We start from the raw sequence: 15,601 nt of genomic DNA on the forward strand, positions 1-15,601 counted from the left end.
GGCGGCCGAGGACGCGGCCCCGGAGCCCTGCGCCGGCCTCGGCGGCGCGGGCAGGAGGAAGATGGCGGCGGCCGCGATGGCGGCGGCGGCCTCGGCCTCGCAGTCGCGCGCGCCGCCGCTGACGCCAATGGCGCGCGCCGGGCGGCGGGCTGCGGATGGCGGCGGCGGGCGGCCGGGCCCGGGCGAGGGGCGGGGCGAGGCGGGGCCGGCGGCGGGCGGAGGCCGGGCCGGAGGCTGGAGGGAGGCGGCGGGGACAGTTTGTTGTGCTCGGAACATGGCGGGCGTCGGCGACGCGGCCGCCGCGGGAGAAGGCGGCGCGGACGGCCCCGAGCGGGATGGCGGCGGCGCCCACGGGCCCGCGCCGCAGCTCACCGAGACGCTCGGCTTCTACGAGAGCGACCGGCGGCGGGAGCGGCGCGGCGGCCGCGCAGGTGAGGACGGCGGGGCGCGTAGGCCGCGGGCAGGTGCGCGGCGGAGGCGCCGCCCCGGCGCTGGGGCCCCCGGACCCCGACCGGGACCCGAACCCGGGCCGGCGCGGCGGGAGCGCCCGGATCCCCAAGGTGACTGGCCGGCGCGCTCCCGGGGCTCGGCGAACTTGAGCCGCAGAAACCTGTTAACTCGCCTTCCACCTAGGTTCGTTCCACGGACGCGGCTGCCGGGGTGGTGGTGGTGGTCATGACCGTGAAGTTCACTAGTTTTCCCTAATTTTTTTATTTTTCTAAATTTTATTTTCCCCCCACCTCAGAACAGAAAGGTTTAGCGCTTCTTAATAGGACATGTGAACTTTTCCTGAAATGGAAACTGAAGCCCCCCTCCCCTTCCCCTTACCTTTTCCCCCAGATTTTCTTCTTGTCACAGGAGAAGATTGAGCCCTTTTAGGAACCTTACTTTTCAGTCCTGGTTTTTAAGTGTATTCTTAGAATATTGCCACGTCTGTGAGCTCCTGGGTTTTTTTAGTTTTTGAAGAGTTTTTTTTTTTCCCGTTTGAAATTGCGTTTGTCCTTATATTGCGGTTGTATAGGAAGCTTGAAAGAGAGGGAGATTTGGAGATGTGTGTTTCATTGACTAGAGTGATCTCAACGTTTTCTTACATAATTGGAAAGTCTTGAACAGCAGCAGAACCATAACTCCATTTAATTTCTTCCAGCTAAAATAGCGTGCGCTAATACAACTGAGTAGGGGCGGTATTACCTGTTATGTCCTGCAGTTCATACACATAGATGTTTAATGTTTTATGACTGATTGCATCATTGATAATCCCTGGGTAATGAAACTGTAAAGGCCATTAGGCTGATCAGGTGAGATCTTAATTGGTTTGCTAATTCTAAGAACCGGACATACATTTTTTTTAATAGGTCCACATTTTTGAAAACTTAAGTTCAGTCTATTATCTTTTCTCATTAACCACTTAAAATTTCTCAACCGTACTTTGTTTGGCTTCCTTGTCAGTTAAACACTTGCTCACAAGAGTATGTACTTTCTAAACTGGCAGGCTCTAAATAAGACAAAGTATGAAATTTCTCAGCTGCCTGTTTCCTTAGCTTGTCTATTGAAAGCACTCTTCAAGTAGCAGTAACTGGCCAGGTTTCACTATAGTTTCTGAAGTATTTCTGAGTTGCAGGAAAACCAACATTTCAGAAGCTGTTTGGTTGTTTCCATGGAGAAAAAATGATGTTATCAGGAGCCTTTGATGAGTACAGGCCTCGTGCAGTTGGAGTAACACCTAATTCTCCTTCCTTGGCTCTCTCTGGGACAGAACTGAAAACCTGGGATGGGTTACTGGGACTTAGAGTTCATCATTCCACACATCCATTCTCCAGCCATGTACTTAGTATGCTGAAAGCAGGACTTGAAACCCATAGTTAAGGAAAGTTCTTGTCAGAGAGACCCCCTCCAGGTTTTAACTGTGGGATGGTCCTCCTGGTTTCCCAGCCCCACCTGTTTTGTGTGAGGAGAGATGACAGGGGTCACTCTTGTGTTGCTAGGTCACCGGAGCCTTGGGCATCAGGATCCACAAGAGTATCCCAGGGACTTTTCGGCTGCTGGTGCTGGTCCTGTGGTCCCCCTTCTGTCCTGATGTCTGTGCTCTGAGGACCACGCAGCTCTTGCCACTGTGGGCCCCACCTCAAACTCTGCTGCTGCATTAGAAGGAGACTCTCCCACTCCTTAGAATTCTTGTAGCCATTCTTTCTCCGTTCACCCCATTGCTAGCTTCCTTCACTGCTCTGTAGTCTTTCCTGTTCCTTTCCACAATTTAGAAAACTGCTCCCTGAACCAGAGGGCCATTGAGTGGCACCATCTAGTGTCAGAAAGAAAACATTTCTCCCTGAGTCAGAAGAGTCTTCCAAGGCCAGGGATGTACCCTGGAGGTCTTTATCACAGCTCCTCTGCAGTTGGGTGGGAATTGAGAGTTCCCTTCCGCAAGTTAGACCAGCCTTCGTTTCCCTCTCCTTTTTATTTTATTTTGTGTGTGTGTGGTTCTGGGGATAGAACCCAGAGGCCTTCTACCTCAGGGCCACACCCCCAGCCCTCTTGTATTTGGAAACAGGGTCTCACTAAGTTGCTGTGTGCTACTGCTGGCTTCAAACCTGTGGTCCACCTGTCTCAGCCTCCCAAGTACCTGCACCACCAGGCCTGACTTGTCTTTCCTTTTTAAAAGTCTTAATCCTAGTGTCTTGATGGCTTGGTAGTCAGTCCCTTTAAAGTTCTCTGAAGGAATTTAAGGCTATTATTATAAGGCATTTGTTGGTCAGTCCTAACAGCCTAGGATTCCCTAAAAGAAAATACAGTTTAGCTGCTTATCCATACTCTTTCCATCTGAGTAAAGTGAATAAAACTGTAGTGTTACTGTTCATTTTATTTTTTTGTTTTTATTTCTGGCACATATATATATATATATATATATATATATATATTTGTTTATGTATAACTGCATATATCACATATGTTTATATGTTTATCTGCATGAAGTGTAAGGGGTTTTTTTTTTCAAGCTTTTCTGAAAATTTCCTTTTTGATTTTTTTTTTTTTTTTTTTTTTTTTTTTTTGCTTGTCTGGGGTGGAACCCAGGGGCAGTCGACCTCCAAGATACACCTCCTTCCCTATTTTTTATTATTTATTTTGAAACAGGGTCTCACCAAGTTGCTGAGAGCCTCACTAAATAGCTGATGCTGTCTGCGAACTACAATCCTCCAGTGTCAGCCTCTCAAATGCTGGGATTACAAGCGTGTGCCACCACACCCGGCCCTCTTTTTTATTTTATATATAACTGGCAGTTGACTGAAACTTGCCTCAGATGTTAGTACTTCTATCTTCATACAGTTAGAGATGGATACCCTACTGACCATTCCTAAATGTGGCCACTGGCCTTGCACTCTGAGAATTGTAGTCATCAAGAACTTCAGATGCACCTCTTCTCTTTTTCCTTACCCTTAAAAATACTATAATTTTCATTTTGCTTTTTGACATAAGATCAGAGTATACATACTATCTGTCAGTGTGTTTTTGTACTGTTCCCCACTTAAATCATCCACAGAAGTCCTGGGTGGGAGAGGTACAGCCTTCCTCACATTTGGGTTTCAATGTCCAGCAGGTCAACTTTGGACCTAGAATTAGGCAATCTGTTCTTGGCTTGGCTCTGTTTTTGAGTTGCTGTGTAGACTCTGCTTGCTTAGTCTGCTTGCCTAATCCACTTGGCTCTGTTTCATAGCACAACTACTAAATTGTATCTAAATTATCTAGGCTGCTCTAGCCACCATGGGGAGATAACAGGGCTTAATTTAAGTGTGATACCTCTCAGTGAGGATGAAACAATATCCACACAAGGCAGGTGTTGGAGATGTATAAGAATGAGTGTTACTTATAAAACAAAAATGCCTCTAATGTTTGAGTGGACTGTATTATTTCTAGTGGCAGCAGTGATTTTTTTTCTTTTTCTTTGTGTGTGTGTGTGTGTGTGTGTGTGTGTGTGTGTGTGTGTCGAACTGGGGATGGAACCCAGGGATTTTCTACTTCCGGTTATACTCCCAGACCTATTTTATATTTTATTTGGAAACAAAGTCTCACTGTTTTGCTCAGAGCCTCACTAAGTAGCTGAGGCTGGCTTTGAACCTGCACAGTCTTCTAGTTTCAGCCTCCCAAGTACTGGGATTACAAGTATGCCACTATGCCCGGCTTTTTTTCCTTTTTTTATGGTGACTCTTTTTTGACTTCTGGAGCTTAAGTTTATTTTCTGTCTTTGGGGTCTCTTGTTGAATCTCATCCATCATAAATCTCTTGCTTTATCTCCATAAGAGGTTGGGCAGAAGCAGGAAGATGGATTGAAACCCAGAAAACCCAACTGATCCCGTTTTAGCAATTTCCACAAAAGATTTCCAGTGGAGAGAAGGTTTTAACTATTCCTATTCCTCATATCTTGTGACTTGTACGATTGAAAATTTAAGTTCTTGCAAATAGCAGTTTTATTAATCTACATTTTCATTTATCCAGTCTTTACTCTCCATAGATTATTTATATCATTATCCCCATGGTCTCAAACTTATCCTGATGGACAACTAAAGGCAGGCTAATTCTGAAATCATGCTGTAGAGTCGGTGAGTTTCTTACTTACCAAGAAAATTAAAAATAATTAGAGAACTAGCTGGGAAATTACTTGGAGTAACTGCAACACTCATATAGATAAGTAAAATTAGCTTTTCTCTGACAAACTATTGTCTTTCTCTCGCTTCCTTAATTAGTACATACAAACTAAACGGTGAAGAGTTGTTCATTGGGTCTTTGATCACGTCTTCCTCTCAGCTTTTGTCAGTGTTCAGGGTCACTCTAGTTCACCCTCCAGAGTTCAGCCCTGGCAGCTTGCTTGTGCTCTGGGTAGGGAAATACTCATTTTCTTTTTAAGCCTGGAGAAAAACTTACAGCATTGACTAACAAATTATTGATATTCTGTTCCTATATTTTAATCTTTTGCTTTATGACCTGTGACTTTGGATAAAGTTTTTTATTTTTGTACCTGGGTTGATCTCTAAATTCATGACTGTTCTATCTCTTCTTTCCTAGATAAGACCGTAAACATTTTTGAAGGGCTTCACAATTTGAATATACTATAAAAAAGGTTCTTTTGTGTGTGTGTGTGTGTGTGTGTGTGTGTGTGTGTATTGACTTAGGAGTGTAGAATTTCTATGATATGATTCCCAGAAAAGCTGATGCTTACTTGGTCTTTTACAAGATTGTATCCCGTATTTGTATAACAAATTTACATTTAATATTTTAGTGTAATTACAGTAGAGTTTATAAAAGCTTTCAGTTACTTAAGACTGGAGATTTGCATGTTTTATTTTTCTTTAGTAATCAGTATTACTTTCCAATTTGTTTTTTAATGTGTAATACTATTTTAAGAAAGATATATTTAGACATATTACTGAACATACAAATATATTTATGATTACTCATTACTTTTAATTAATACTTTCTGATCCTAGGTTCCTATTTCTAAAATAAGCTGTCAGAAGACAAGCACAGTAGTTCTTTTTTCGGGGATGAGGAAGAAGCAATTTATACTATCTTTTTTTTTTCCATTTAAGGTACTGGATTAAAGAGCAATACTGTGGTGGCAGATGAATATTGATTAAAATACCTGAAGGAATTGATTTGGATTTATGACTGGTATTTTTCTTACACTAAATATTCACAATATTTAAGTCTAATATAGAAGCACTTGTGTTACAATTAAATAGTACAATGCTTTTGTTTGGATAAATTAACAAAAATTGGCTGACCTCTAAAAAATTAAATCAGTGTTCAGAAAATATTTGGATTATTTGATTTGGGGAAAGACTGCTTTTAACATGGAAAGGCAAACGTTTGGAATAACAAACGGGAGTGATTCCTTTGCTACGAAATCACTAAGAAAGTATGAAATGCTACCAGGGTATGGAAAATGTGCAGGTGTACCTAGCTAGCTGAGGTGCTGAAGAATGGTATCCACAGGTAAAGAATAGTAGTCTTCCTAAGTAATACGCCAGGCGACTAAACCCCAAATCATAGGGAAACATGTGTTGAGGCAGGTGTGTAGAATGCTAGAGAACAATGTTTAACAAAACAAAAACACAAACACCTGCACACTTGGATACTGAAGATTGAGTAACACACTGTGAGATAAGGCCTTTGCCAGGGAGCTGGGAGGAGACCAGGCAAGAGCCGGGAGCAAGCCAGCTGAAGACTGCAAGGCCTGCTGGCCCGCCCGCCCGCCCGCCCTTCCTCACAAGTCAAAGCCAGGTTAGGGCAGCCTTCCTTCTCGCAGTGGCTTTTGGATCCACAGATGATGATTATGGTGTAGGGAGAGAGCTTGCTGGACTTGAGGTTCACAGATCTGGGTTCTGGTCCCATTTTGCCCTGATTTCAGTGACTTGGAGCAAGTTTCCTAACTTCTTCATTTGGAAAATGTGAATTCCATTATCTGTTCTCTATAGCTTTGTTGTCAGCATTATATGAAGTAATGCATGTAAGACCTTTATAAATCGTCTCGGGCCTCTAGCTGGAAGGATCTTAATGCCTTAAACAGTTCTCCAGGAGGTTGTGAGAAGGAGGTAAGATAAAGCTTTCAGGATATGCGATTACTTTATTACATATTTAAAAAACATTCTCCAGCCCATCAGTGTGGTGTTACTTATGCTCGAAGTCTACTTGTGCATTCAAAACTCACTCCAGGCTGGGAATCAGGACTACAGGGATACATAGTACTTGATCTCAGTTCATGGACTCGTAAGGAAGCCTACCAGTTAACAGTAAAACTTCATAGAAATAAGCGGAGGGATTGTGGGGCACAGAGAAAGTGGGGTGATGGAGTCCTAGTTTTCCAGAAAGAACATAAGGACCTGCAAATGTTTTAACATTCTCCATTGTAGAATCAAAATTGGTGTTTATAACTGAAATTCTTCATTTCTAGAGGTAGGAGATCTTGACATGGTATTGTTTTATATTATAATATAGTTGAAACACTTCTGTTTTTTTGTTTTTTGGGTTTTTTTATTTTATGGTAACATTTTCATAGAAAGTTAGTACTAGGCTATATATTTGTTAAATATATTTGTCATTTTACCTTTCAACTATACAAGCAGGATTACAGAAATAGCATCAGTAAACATTAGGTAACAAACCAGAATTGGTTAGTACTGTAGAACTTATGAAATTGATGGAAGTAGTTCAAGACTACTCTGTCAGGCTTAGTGCTTTTCATATGCTCGCACACTAGTGCTCTCGATCCTGCAATGACCTGTGTGGAAGGTGAGCAGGAAGGAGGTGCTAGGGAACTCCCGAGCCTTCCTTTGTCCCTGAAGTGTGAGAGCTGGGACCCCTTCTTATTTAAGCATGCTCCTCTTGTGGATCGTAGCAAAACTGATCATGGTAAAAGTTGGCCTCTGTAGTCACCAAGAAAGACACCTTGTGCAAAAGAATCCCTTAAATAAACAAGGGTGTAGCTATCTAAGCCTTTTTATTTAATTTGCTTTTTAAAATTTAAAATGATTGTGCGATAACCTGTTTCAGCATCCATTTGACACAGGCGACATTCTCACAGGCCAGCTTCTCTCCTTGCACCTAGGTGGAAAGTGAGAATGTCCCCCTCTCTGTTCACGGGGCCCTCACTGGCTTGGCCTGCGTCGTGTACCTCTTCTGTCAGGAGGCTCCTGGCAGGCTGCCTCCCCCAGCCTGGCACCCCTCTGCGGTGCTGTTGAGTTAGACACCAGTTGCTTTCTGCTGCCCAGTCTCAAAACAATTCTCACTCTATAATGTGTTCTCGTCTAAAGAAGCTGATTTTTTTTTTTTTTTTTTTTGCAGTACTGGGGATGGAACCCAGGGGCTCTCTACCTCCGAGCTACACCCCCAGCCCTATTTTTTATTCTTTATTTTGAAATAGGGTCTCACTGAGTTGCAAAGGGCCTCACTAAGGAGCTGAGGCTGTCCGCGAACCACAGTCCTCCTGCCTCAGCCTCCCAAATGCTGGGATTACCCAAGATGCACCATTACACCTGACATAGAGAATCTGATATTGTCTTGTTTTGTCACTTTGGACTCCTGATTCTCTCTTTAAAATTGATACTTTGTTATTAATAAGTAGTTCCACAGATGTTGAACATTTTGATTAATTCTACCTTTTGTGTTCATGCAGATCATCTTTAAGTAGAAGAAGTCAATGTTAAAAAAAAAAACATGGAAAAATGCCAGGAATTATAACAGATTAGTCGGGCATTGGTGGCACACACTTGTATTCACAGTACTTACGAGGCTGAGACAGGAGGATCGCAGGCTTGCAGCCACCCTCAGCAAGCTAGCAAGGCCTTGGGCAACTTAGTAAGAGCCTGTTTCAAAAAAAAAAAAAAAAAAAAAGCAGGGCAGGGGTGTAACTCAGAGGTAGAATGCCCTTGGGTTCAACTCCAGGTACTACACAAACAAAGGAAGGAGAGAAAGAAAGCACCTGAAAGCTTAAGCCATTTTCCTTTTGCATTATTTCCTCAGTTCCTGCCCCTCACTACCTGCCTTTAAAGGGAACTGTGATTGATGACTATGTTTTACATCTTTATAATTCTTTCTTCTCCCATTTTCTTCCTTTTCCAGTTCATTTTTAGCTTTTCATTTTCCAGCTCTGCTTTTATTCTTTTTTTTTTTTTTTTTTGTGGGTGTGGGGATGGAACCCAGGGGCATTCGACCTCCGAGCTACACCCCCTGCCCTATTTTTTATTCTTTATTTTGAAATAGTGTCTCACTAAGTTGCAGAGGGCCTCACTAAGTAGCTGAGGCTGTCCGAGAACCGCGATCCTCCGGTCTCAGCCTCCTGAATGCTGGGATTGCAAGCGTGCGACACCACGCCCGGCCTGCTTTTATTCTCTTTCACCACACTCTTCCCTGTGATTTTTCTTCTTCCCTGCTTCTTGTATTCTTTTGGCACACATTTGTATATCACCTAAGGTGAGAAAAACAGACAAGAAAATGAATGTAGCTGGACGTGGAGTCGCACAGGCGAGCGTCGGGGCCTAGTGGGGAGGCTGGGCCCTGCCTGGGAGGCCTTGGGGTCCTTACAGAAAGCAGGATCTGTGCATGTTCAAATGCACATGTAGAAAATTGGAAGGGAATTCTCAAGCCAAGGAGCAGTATGAGCTGACTGATGTGTGTGGGAGAAATGCAAAACAGTGTGACCAGAGAACTGACCTGGAGATTGAGGCAGGCAAGCGTGAGACATGACTGAAGAGATGGCCCTGGGCCGAGCCCCCTGGACTCTGGTGGTAACACCAGTCCCTTATCCTGCAGGTAACACAGCCACTGCAGGGTCTCAGGAGTCGGCAGAGCAACTTCTGTTCTGGCTACAGGGTTAATTAGGATTGAAGGAAAGAAAGATTGGAAGGAGGTGCACAGAGAGGAAGATCTTAGTGTGACCCGGAGGGAGATCAGGACCCAAGTTAGTTGAAGTGTAGGAAGAAGAGTAGGAATTGGTTTCAGAGAAGGAATCAGTAGGACATGGTGGGAGAAGAGGGGATCGCCACAGTGAGCACTGAGCTGGATGGCAGCTGTGCGGGATGCCAGTGAAGCCCAGGAGCCAGGATGGCGGGGGGGGGAGAAGTGGGGAAGACGCAGGGCTCAGTCACAGGCCAGGCGGTGTGTGGGTTGCCAAGCTGAGTTGCTTTAGAGACAGTTGGAAGTATGGCTCAGGAGTCAGAGCCGAAGGTAGGATGACTTTAGCATTTAGATGATATGTGTAAGAAACAAAAGAAAAAGAAGGTAACACGCCGGAGAAGTCAGGCATCCAGGGCAGCCGATGTTCTGTTGCATCTTGTGTCTTGTTAGGCAGTAGTGGATGGATGTGGGAACTAGAAACACAGGGACCAGGTAAAGCAGGAGGAGCCTCCAAGGAGACCCAGGCCAGAAAGGTCCACCATCCATCCCAGAGGAGAGCACCGCTGCAGCCGGCTGGGGGAAGGCAGGGTGTGGGCGGCGGGGGGGACAGGACACCACAGTCAGATGCTGCTCGGAGGTGATGGGAAGTGACCTTTGGGTTCAGGATCCAGAATGCACCAGTGAAAATGTTTATGTGGGATCTCTTGCTCTGAATATCCTGTCACTTCTCAGCTTTCACTTGAAAGAGTTGGCATTTGTAGATATTCACTGTTAACATTCTTTCTGCTTAGAAAACGGACTCAACTGAGTGCAAGCATAGTTTTCGTGTCCCACTCGCGGCTGCTGTTCTCAGCGCTCAGGCATTCTGTTTCTCCCAGAGCAGATCTTCTAGTTCCTAGCCAGAAGTTCCTAAGGCCTTGTGAATGCCTGTTATAAGAATAGTGTTCACGGCTGTGTACATGTAACACGTGTGACTTTAGCTGCAGAAGTATTGAAGAGAGAAGGCGTGCTGTCCATAGTGCCTCTGGTGGTCCTGCCGCCCGCACCGGGCTGGTGTGTGTGGGGGAGTTGCTCTTCTCTCCCTCGGCTTCAACCCCGGGTTATCTTGCACCATATCACAACTCTCCAGGCAGGTTAAGAATCTGATATTTAAAGGGTGTGTGTGTTCACATAGAGCAGAACCATGAGCCAGAAGCCACTCAGCATAATGCTTGTAGAACTAGGGATCTGTTCTGGTCTTTTGCATACCCTCTGTTTAGACCCACAGTTAAATCTGCCTCCTAATCTTCCTACAGTCTTTTCAAGGGTGCTTTGCCTTTTATTAAGCCCTTTCCCCCACGTGCAGACTACCTTCTGGCACACATAGCTGATGCAGCTTTTTAAGTAGATACACATAAATGAAATCCCTCTTCACTCTGCGTCTTTTTTTGAAAGGGAACTCCCAATACTACATTTGGTAGCAAGCCCAGCTCAGAGCAAAGAGAAGCTTGAAACCTCTTGGTACCCTGCATTCTGGAAGCGAGTTGGCATCTTGAGGAGTGAGAGTGGGGAGATCCAGGGGAAGCAGGGGTGCTGAGAGCCCTTGCGGTGGCAGCCGGCAGGGAGTGTGGCTGCTGGCCAGGGCAGGCCCGACGTCCTCACCCTGCACGTTCACCTCAGCCTCCAGCCGTAGCCCAGTGGAGAGCATTTGACCTGCTTGGGCCTCGCCTTCCTTGTTTGAGATGGGGCTGTGGATGAACTTGCTTGAGGAACAGAGGAAACGAGGACAAATGGGGGATCCTAGGAGAGCGCTTTCTCAGACCTGGCTGAGGTTCTGCCCCGTGCGCTCTTGTGACCATCATCCTGTTGGTCAGCGATCAGCCTTTATGAAGAGAAAGGCCGTTTCTGATGTGCTTCTACAGGATCTCTGAGGCTGACCTGAGAAGGAAGCGGTCACAGGGTCCGCATGGCTCACCCAGCCGAGTTCTTGGCATTGGGTAGTGCTGACCGGGGCTCCCTTTGGACTCTCATGCCCACTGTTAGGTTCTGAAAGCTGCTCTTTTTCCTCCTCCATTGCTCCATCAGCCAAGGTCCTGTGTCACGTGTAAGACCCATGACAGGGTCTTACAAAACTCTCAGACTAAACTCTCCTGACTCTTCCATATTCCTGTGGCATTTTAGGTTGCTACCAGGGTAATAATATTCCCAGTACACTTGCTAGTCGTTTTTGTAGTTCACGTCTATGTATGGAATTGCAGGTTTGTTTTGTTCTCTTTATGGGTGTCACCTGTGGCCCAGCGAGCCTATAATTCCTTGATAAACACTGTTCTTTTTTTTGTTTGTTTGTTTTGTGTCATTTCTTTTTCCTATAGAGCTTTCATTGTTGAGGTTCCTCAGTGCTGAACTAACGAGAGGGTACTTCCTCGAACATAATGAGGCCAAGTATACAGAAAGAAGAGAAAGAGTGTACACTTGTTTGCGAATCCCAAGAGAATTGGAAAAGGTACTTTCTTTTTTTCATTTCTAGACATCACTTTTGAAGTTATGGCAAAGTGTTCATTAAAAAAAAAAAAGAAAAAACGAGCAACTTCAGCTGAGTGCCTAAGATATTGTAATAAGTAATTAAATATATTGGGGAAGTGGGAATTCCCAAATAGGAAGAGGCTTCAAAAAGTGACATTTTTAGTTTAAAAACCAATGATAGTATGTTAGTAAATTTTATCAAAATCTTAACTTTACTACTTATTAAACTTACCATATTTGTAGCTTATCCAAATAACTTTTTCCAAGGAATTAATCTCCACTTCTGTATTCTTACAGGTTCCGTTTTGTTTTTTCTAGAAGCACTAGTTTTTCAGTCAGAATGGTATTTAACTTAAGCCTTTTTTAAGGTTTTAGTTTCTCAGAATCCCCAAATATAGAAAAACATACTTGACAAATGATTGTGACCTTTGTCATGCAAGCATCACATTAAGGGTCCTTGTACTCCCATCAGCACAGAATCTTCCTGAGTCTTGTCCCCTGGCCTGTCGGCCTCCCGAGGTTAATCAGATAGCGCACAAAAGCTCTCTGTCCTCCAGGCCCAGTGACAGTTGGTGAGTCTGAGTAATCCAAGTTTTCTTACTACAGTAAGAAATGAGAAATACTTTAGCTTAGTTATATTGAAACATGTTTATACTTTTATGGTACTTGGAACTTGTAGGAGTGCAGTCCTTTCCTTAGAATGATTCATTCCATTCAGTGCGTTCATCAGTGCCCTGAAATGCAGGAGGTGGGGAGGCGGTGGCAGCGGACCCGGCTGGCTGGTCAGCGCGCTTTTCTTTCCGATAATCCATCACTTGGGTGGAAGGGTGGCGGCTGCTTAGAGTGACACTTGCTGAGGCATTGCTTTCTGAAGGCTCTTGGTGGAGTGTAACTTGCTGCAGCTTTAGGAATTAAGTACTCGGGTGAGATTTAGAGAAGTGCTGCAGTGAGCCAGCAGAGGTTGGAGAGAGGACAAATTTGGCCATGGGTATGTATCACTGCGCTGCTCCTTGTCTGGGGAGGACGAGGGTCCCAGGGAGGAGCCTGAGGAGGAGATGGAGAGCCATGCCGAACTCGCCCCACCTTGCATACACAAAGCAACAACTGCATTGTCAGTAGGTTATCTAAGATCTTGTCTGGGACTGAGAGCAGAGGACAGGGATGGTTTTTTCTGCTTAGAAGTAATGAAAGATGAAACCATTTCTTGTGTCTGACAACATTTTGCAGTTGCTTCTCACAGCGGGCATTTTCATCCAGCAATAAGCTATGAAGTGGGCTTGGGGACCCCTGTGGAGGTAGGGGAGGGACACTCCACCCGCCTGTTTGTGGAGGACAAGCCAGCACATTCAGCCTTTACCCTCCTGGCCTCTGCCCTCTGTAGGAGAGGCCTGCTGAGCAGTGCTGAGCTCTCGTTTTTATTTGGGGAGGACATAGAAGGTTTTGCCTGCAACCTATAGCCCGACTTCGCGGTCTCTATCAGGGGATTGTCTCAAAGTGGTGCAGTCTGTGTCTGATCCCTGTGCTACCCATCCTGTGGGTAATTAGCAAGGGCAGTGCTTTTGTGCCTCGGAGGCACATTAAGTTTACATATCCCACACTCATCTTTAATTGCAACTTTGAAATGGCAGGTAATATTGCTGCATTTCGTGTTTGTTACTGTGAGTATAGAGCTCCTTCTGGGGAAAATGGTACAGGTCTTAAGTATAAGCAGGTGTTTATTTTAAATTCAGATCTACTGCAGGACCACTGTTGCATCATGTAATCTATATGGCAAGTCACCATCAAGATTTTTTTTAAAAGAAAGGATTAGACAATGTCTGAGAGCATTTCCCATTTGACGGGGTAGTATTGTTTATGATGCCTTTGGTTCATTTGTATGATGTAAAATGTATAGTATCAGACAAGTGGAATTAACACTGCTCCTACACAGTTGCCATAATTTTCAAATCATTGTTTCTGATGAAGAAAGCCTTTGGCTGTAGACCTATTTAGGAAAAATTGATGATTAGTCTCTTAGAACAACACTTGAGAAGCTTTATGGCTTAAATGCACAGAAAGATGTCATATATTTTAGTTTAGAGCAATTTCTCCTTAACTTCTAAGGCCAAATGAAACGTAGAGAAAAGCAGAGTTAGATCAAAGTTTAATTGTAGTCTTAAGCATCTCCCATAACAGCACAAATTCTCTGTGGCTATCTTAAAGCCTTGGCTTTATACAGCACTCATGTAAGTGATTTATATCACACTTAAAGCTAATACAAGCATCAATAGCTTATTTGGGTATTCAAGTTAATTTAAATGATTTGTATTGGCTTACTTCTAGTTTTCATTGTTTTAATGTATAATACCTTGTCCATCTTTTTTTCTTGCTTTTTGGTAAGTCCTATGATGTTTTCATCTAACACATTCAAGAAGGGAAACTTTAAAATTATGGAGCACTTTGCTTCTATAATGCTTGCAAATACCACAAAACATGGAATTACTCTTTATACTTTGAGGTCATGGAAAAGGTCAACTATTTCTTACAAAACCTATTTATTAATGTAAACCAAAACAAACAAAAAAGCCCAGAACTTTTGTGTAATATTGCTCCTGGATTAACAGCTTATACTTGACATTTAGTAAAGAGGAATTGGTTATATATTTGAAGTAGCAGGCTTATGTATTTTGAGGTAGCATTTCCAACTTTCATTAACATTTCTTCATACTTGAACATCTTCAAGTATAAGTACAGTATAAATATGCAGTATATAAAACACAGTATAAAATTTTTGGAATGTTTTGTTTGCTTTGAGGACAGGTCTTCTTTTCTACCCGACTCCCGCTTCCGTAAACCCGTATATGTCCTGGGGTCTTGTTCTGGCTCTGCTGCTAACTGTCTGGCTCACTTTAGGAGCTTAATTTTCTCTCCCCTACAGCTAAGTCCATTGAGCTATACTTGCTCTGTGTTCTGAATGGAGGGGCAGGATAGAGGCGCAATGCCTGGCTTCAGATCTGGGCTCACGGTGTATTGCTGCGAGTCCTTGAGCAATTCTCCTACCTCCTTGTGCCTCAGTTGTCTCACGGTGAGCCCTATTGAGGTGTTTTAAAGCAATCTTTCACTTTATCACGTTAGGGGAATGCCCTACAAATGGAAAAATTTTCTGCACAGAAATAGTCAGTGAAGTAGAAGTAGAACTTATTTCTGCTTCTGTGGGAGTCAGGAGGGCTCAGCATTCTGGAAAAAGAGTCCAAAACTTTCAAAATAATGAACTTAGTCAAAATATCATAGAAAGCCTTAGTTGTTGTGAGAGCAAGGTGCATGTTAAGAAGATGAAGTAAAGCTCACCTTTGACTTCACTGTAGATCTAACAGGAACTCCTTACTACTCAGAGCCCTGTTTGTGGCAGTGATCTCTCCGGCATCCCACTCGGTTTCTAATTTTGAGACACAGTTGAGAATCATCCCTCTGCCTCACGATCCATTGTCTGCGGCACACCCTTGCTCAGATGCTCCCACGGGGCTGCTGAGAAGCAGGGACGCCAGCGCAGGCTCAGCAGCCTTGGCTGGTGAGTCTCCTTCTCTCCAAGGCTGTGCTGACAGCAGCTTCCACCTTCTTCCTGCAGTCGTAACTTTCCTGGGGACGGCCAGCAGGAGCTTGACTGTGACAGAGGGGCAGCCCGGCCTCCTCAGCCTCTGCGCCGTGGTGAGGTCCCGGCCACCTGTTGGGCATGTAG

At 44.4% G+C, this 15,601-nt stretch overlaps 1 protein-coding gene across 1 annotated transcript in view; it reads left to right on the plus strand.

Annotated features, from left to right (window-relative positions):
• Positions 1-274: 274 nt before the first annotated feature.
• Positions 275-15,601, plus strand: part of TAPT1 (transmembrane anterior posterior transformation 1) — a gene marked incomplete at both ends in the record, with an annotated part of 57,991 nt that continues 42,664 nt past the window's right edge. The window contains 2 exons of the mRNA XM_080697666.1: positions 275-431; positions 11,736-11,866. Of these exons, the coding sequence (XP_080553792.1) occupies positions 275-431; positions 11,736-11,866 (288 nt within the window). The remainder of the gene's footprint in view (positions 432-11,735; positions 11,867-15,601) is intronic.

Source organism: Muscardinus avellanarius (genome assembly GCF_963383645.1).
Source record: "Muscardinus avellanarius genome assembly, chromosome: 6".
Lineage (NCBI taxonomy): Eukaryota > Metazoa > Chordata > Mammalia > Rodentia > Gliridae > Muscardinus > Muscardinus avellanarius.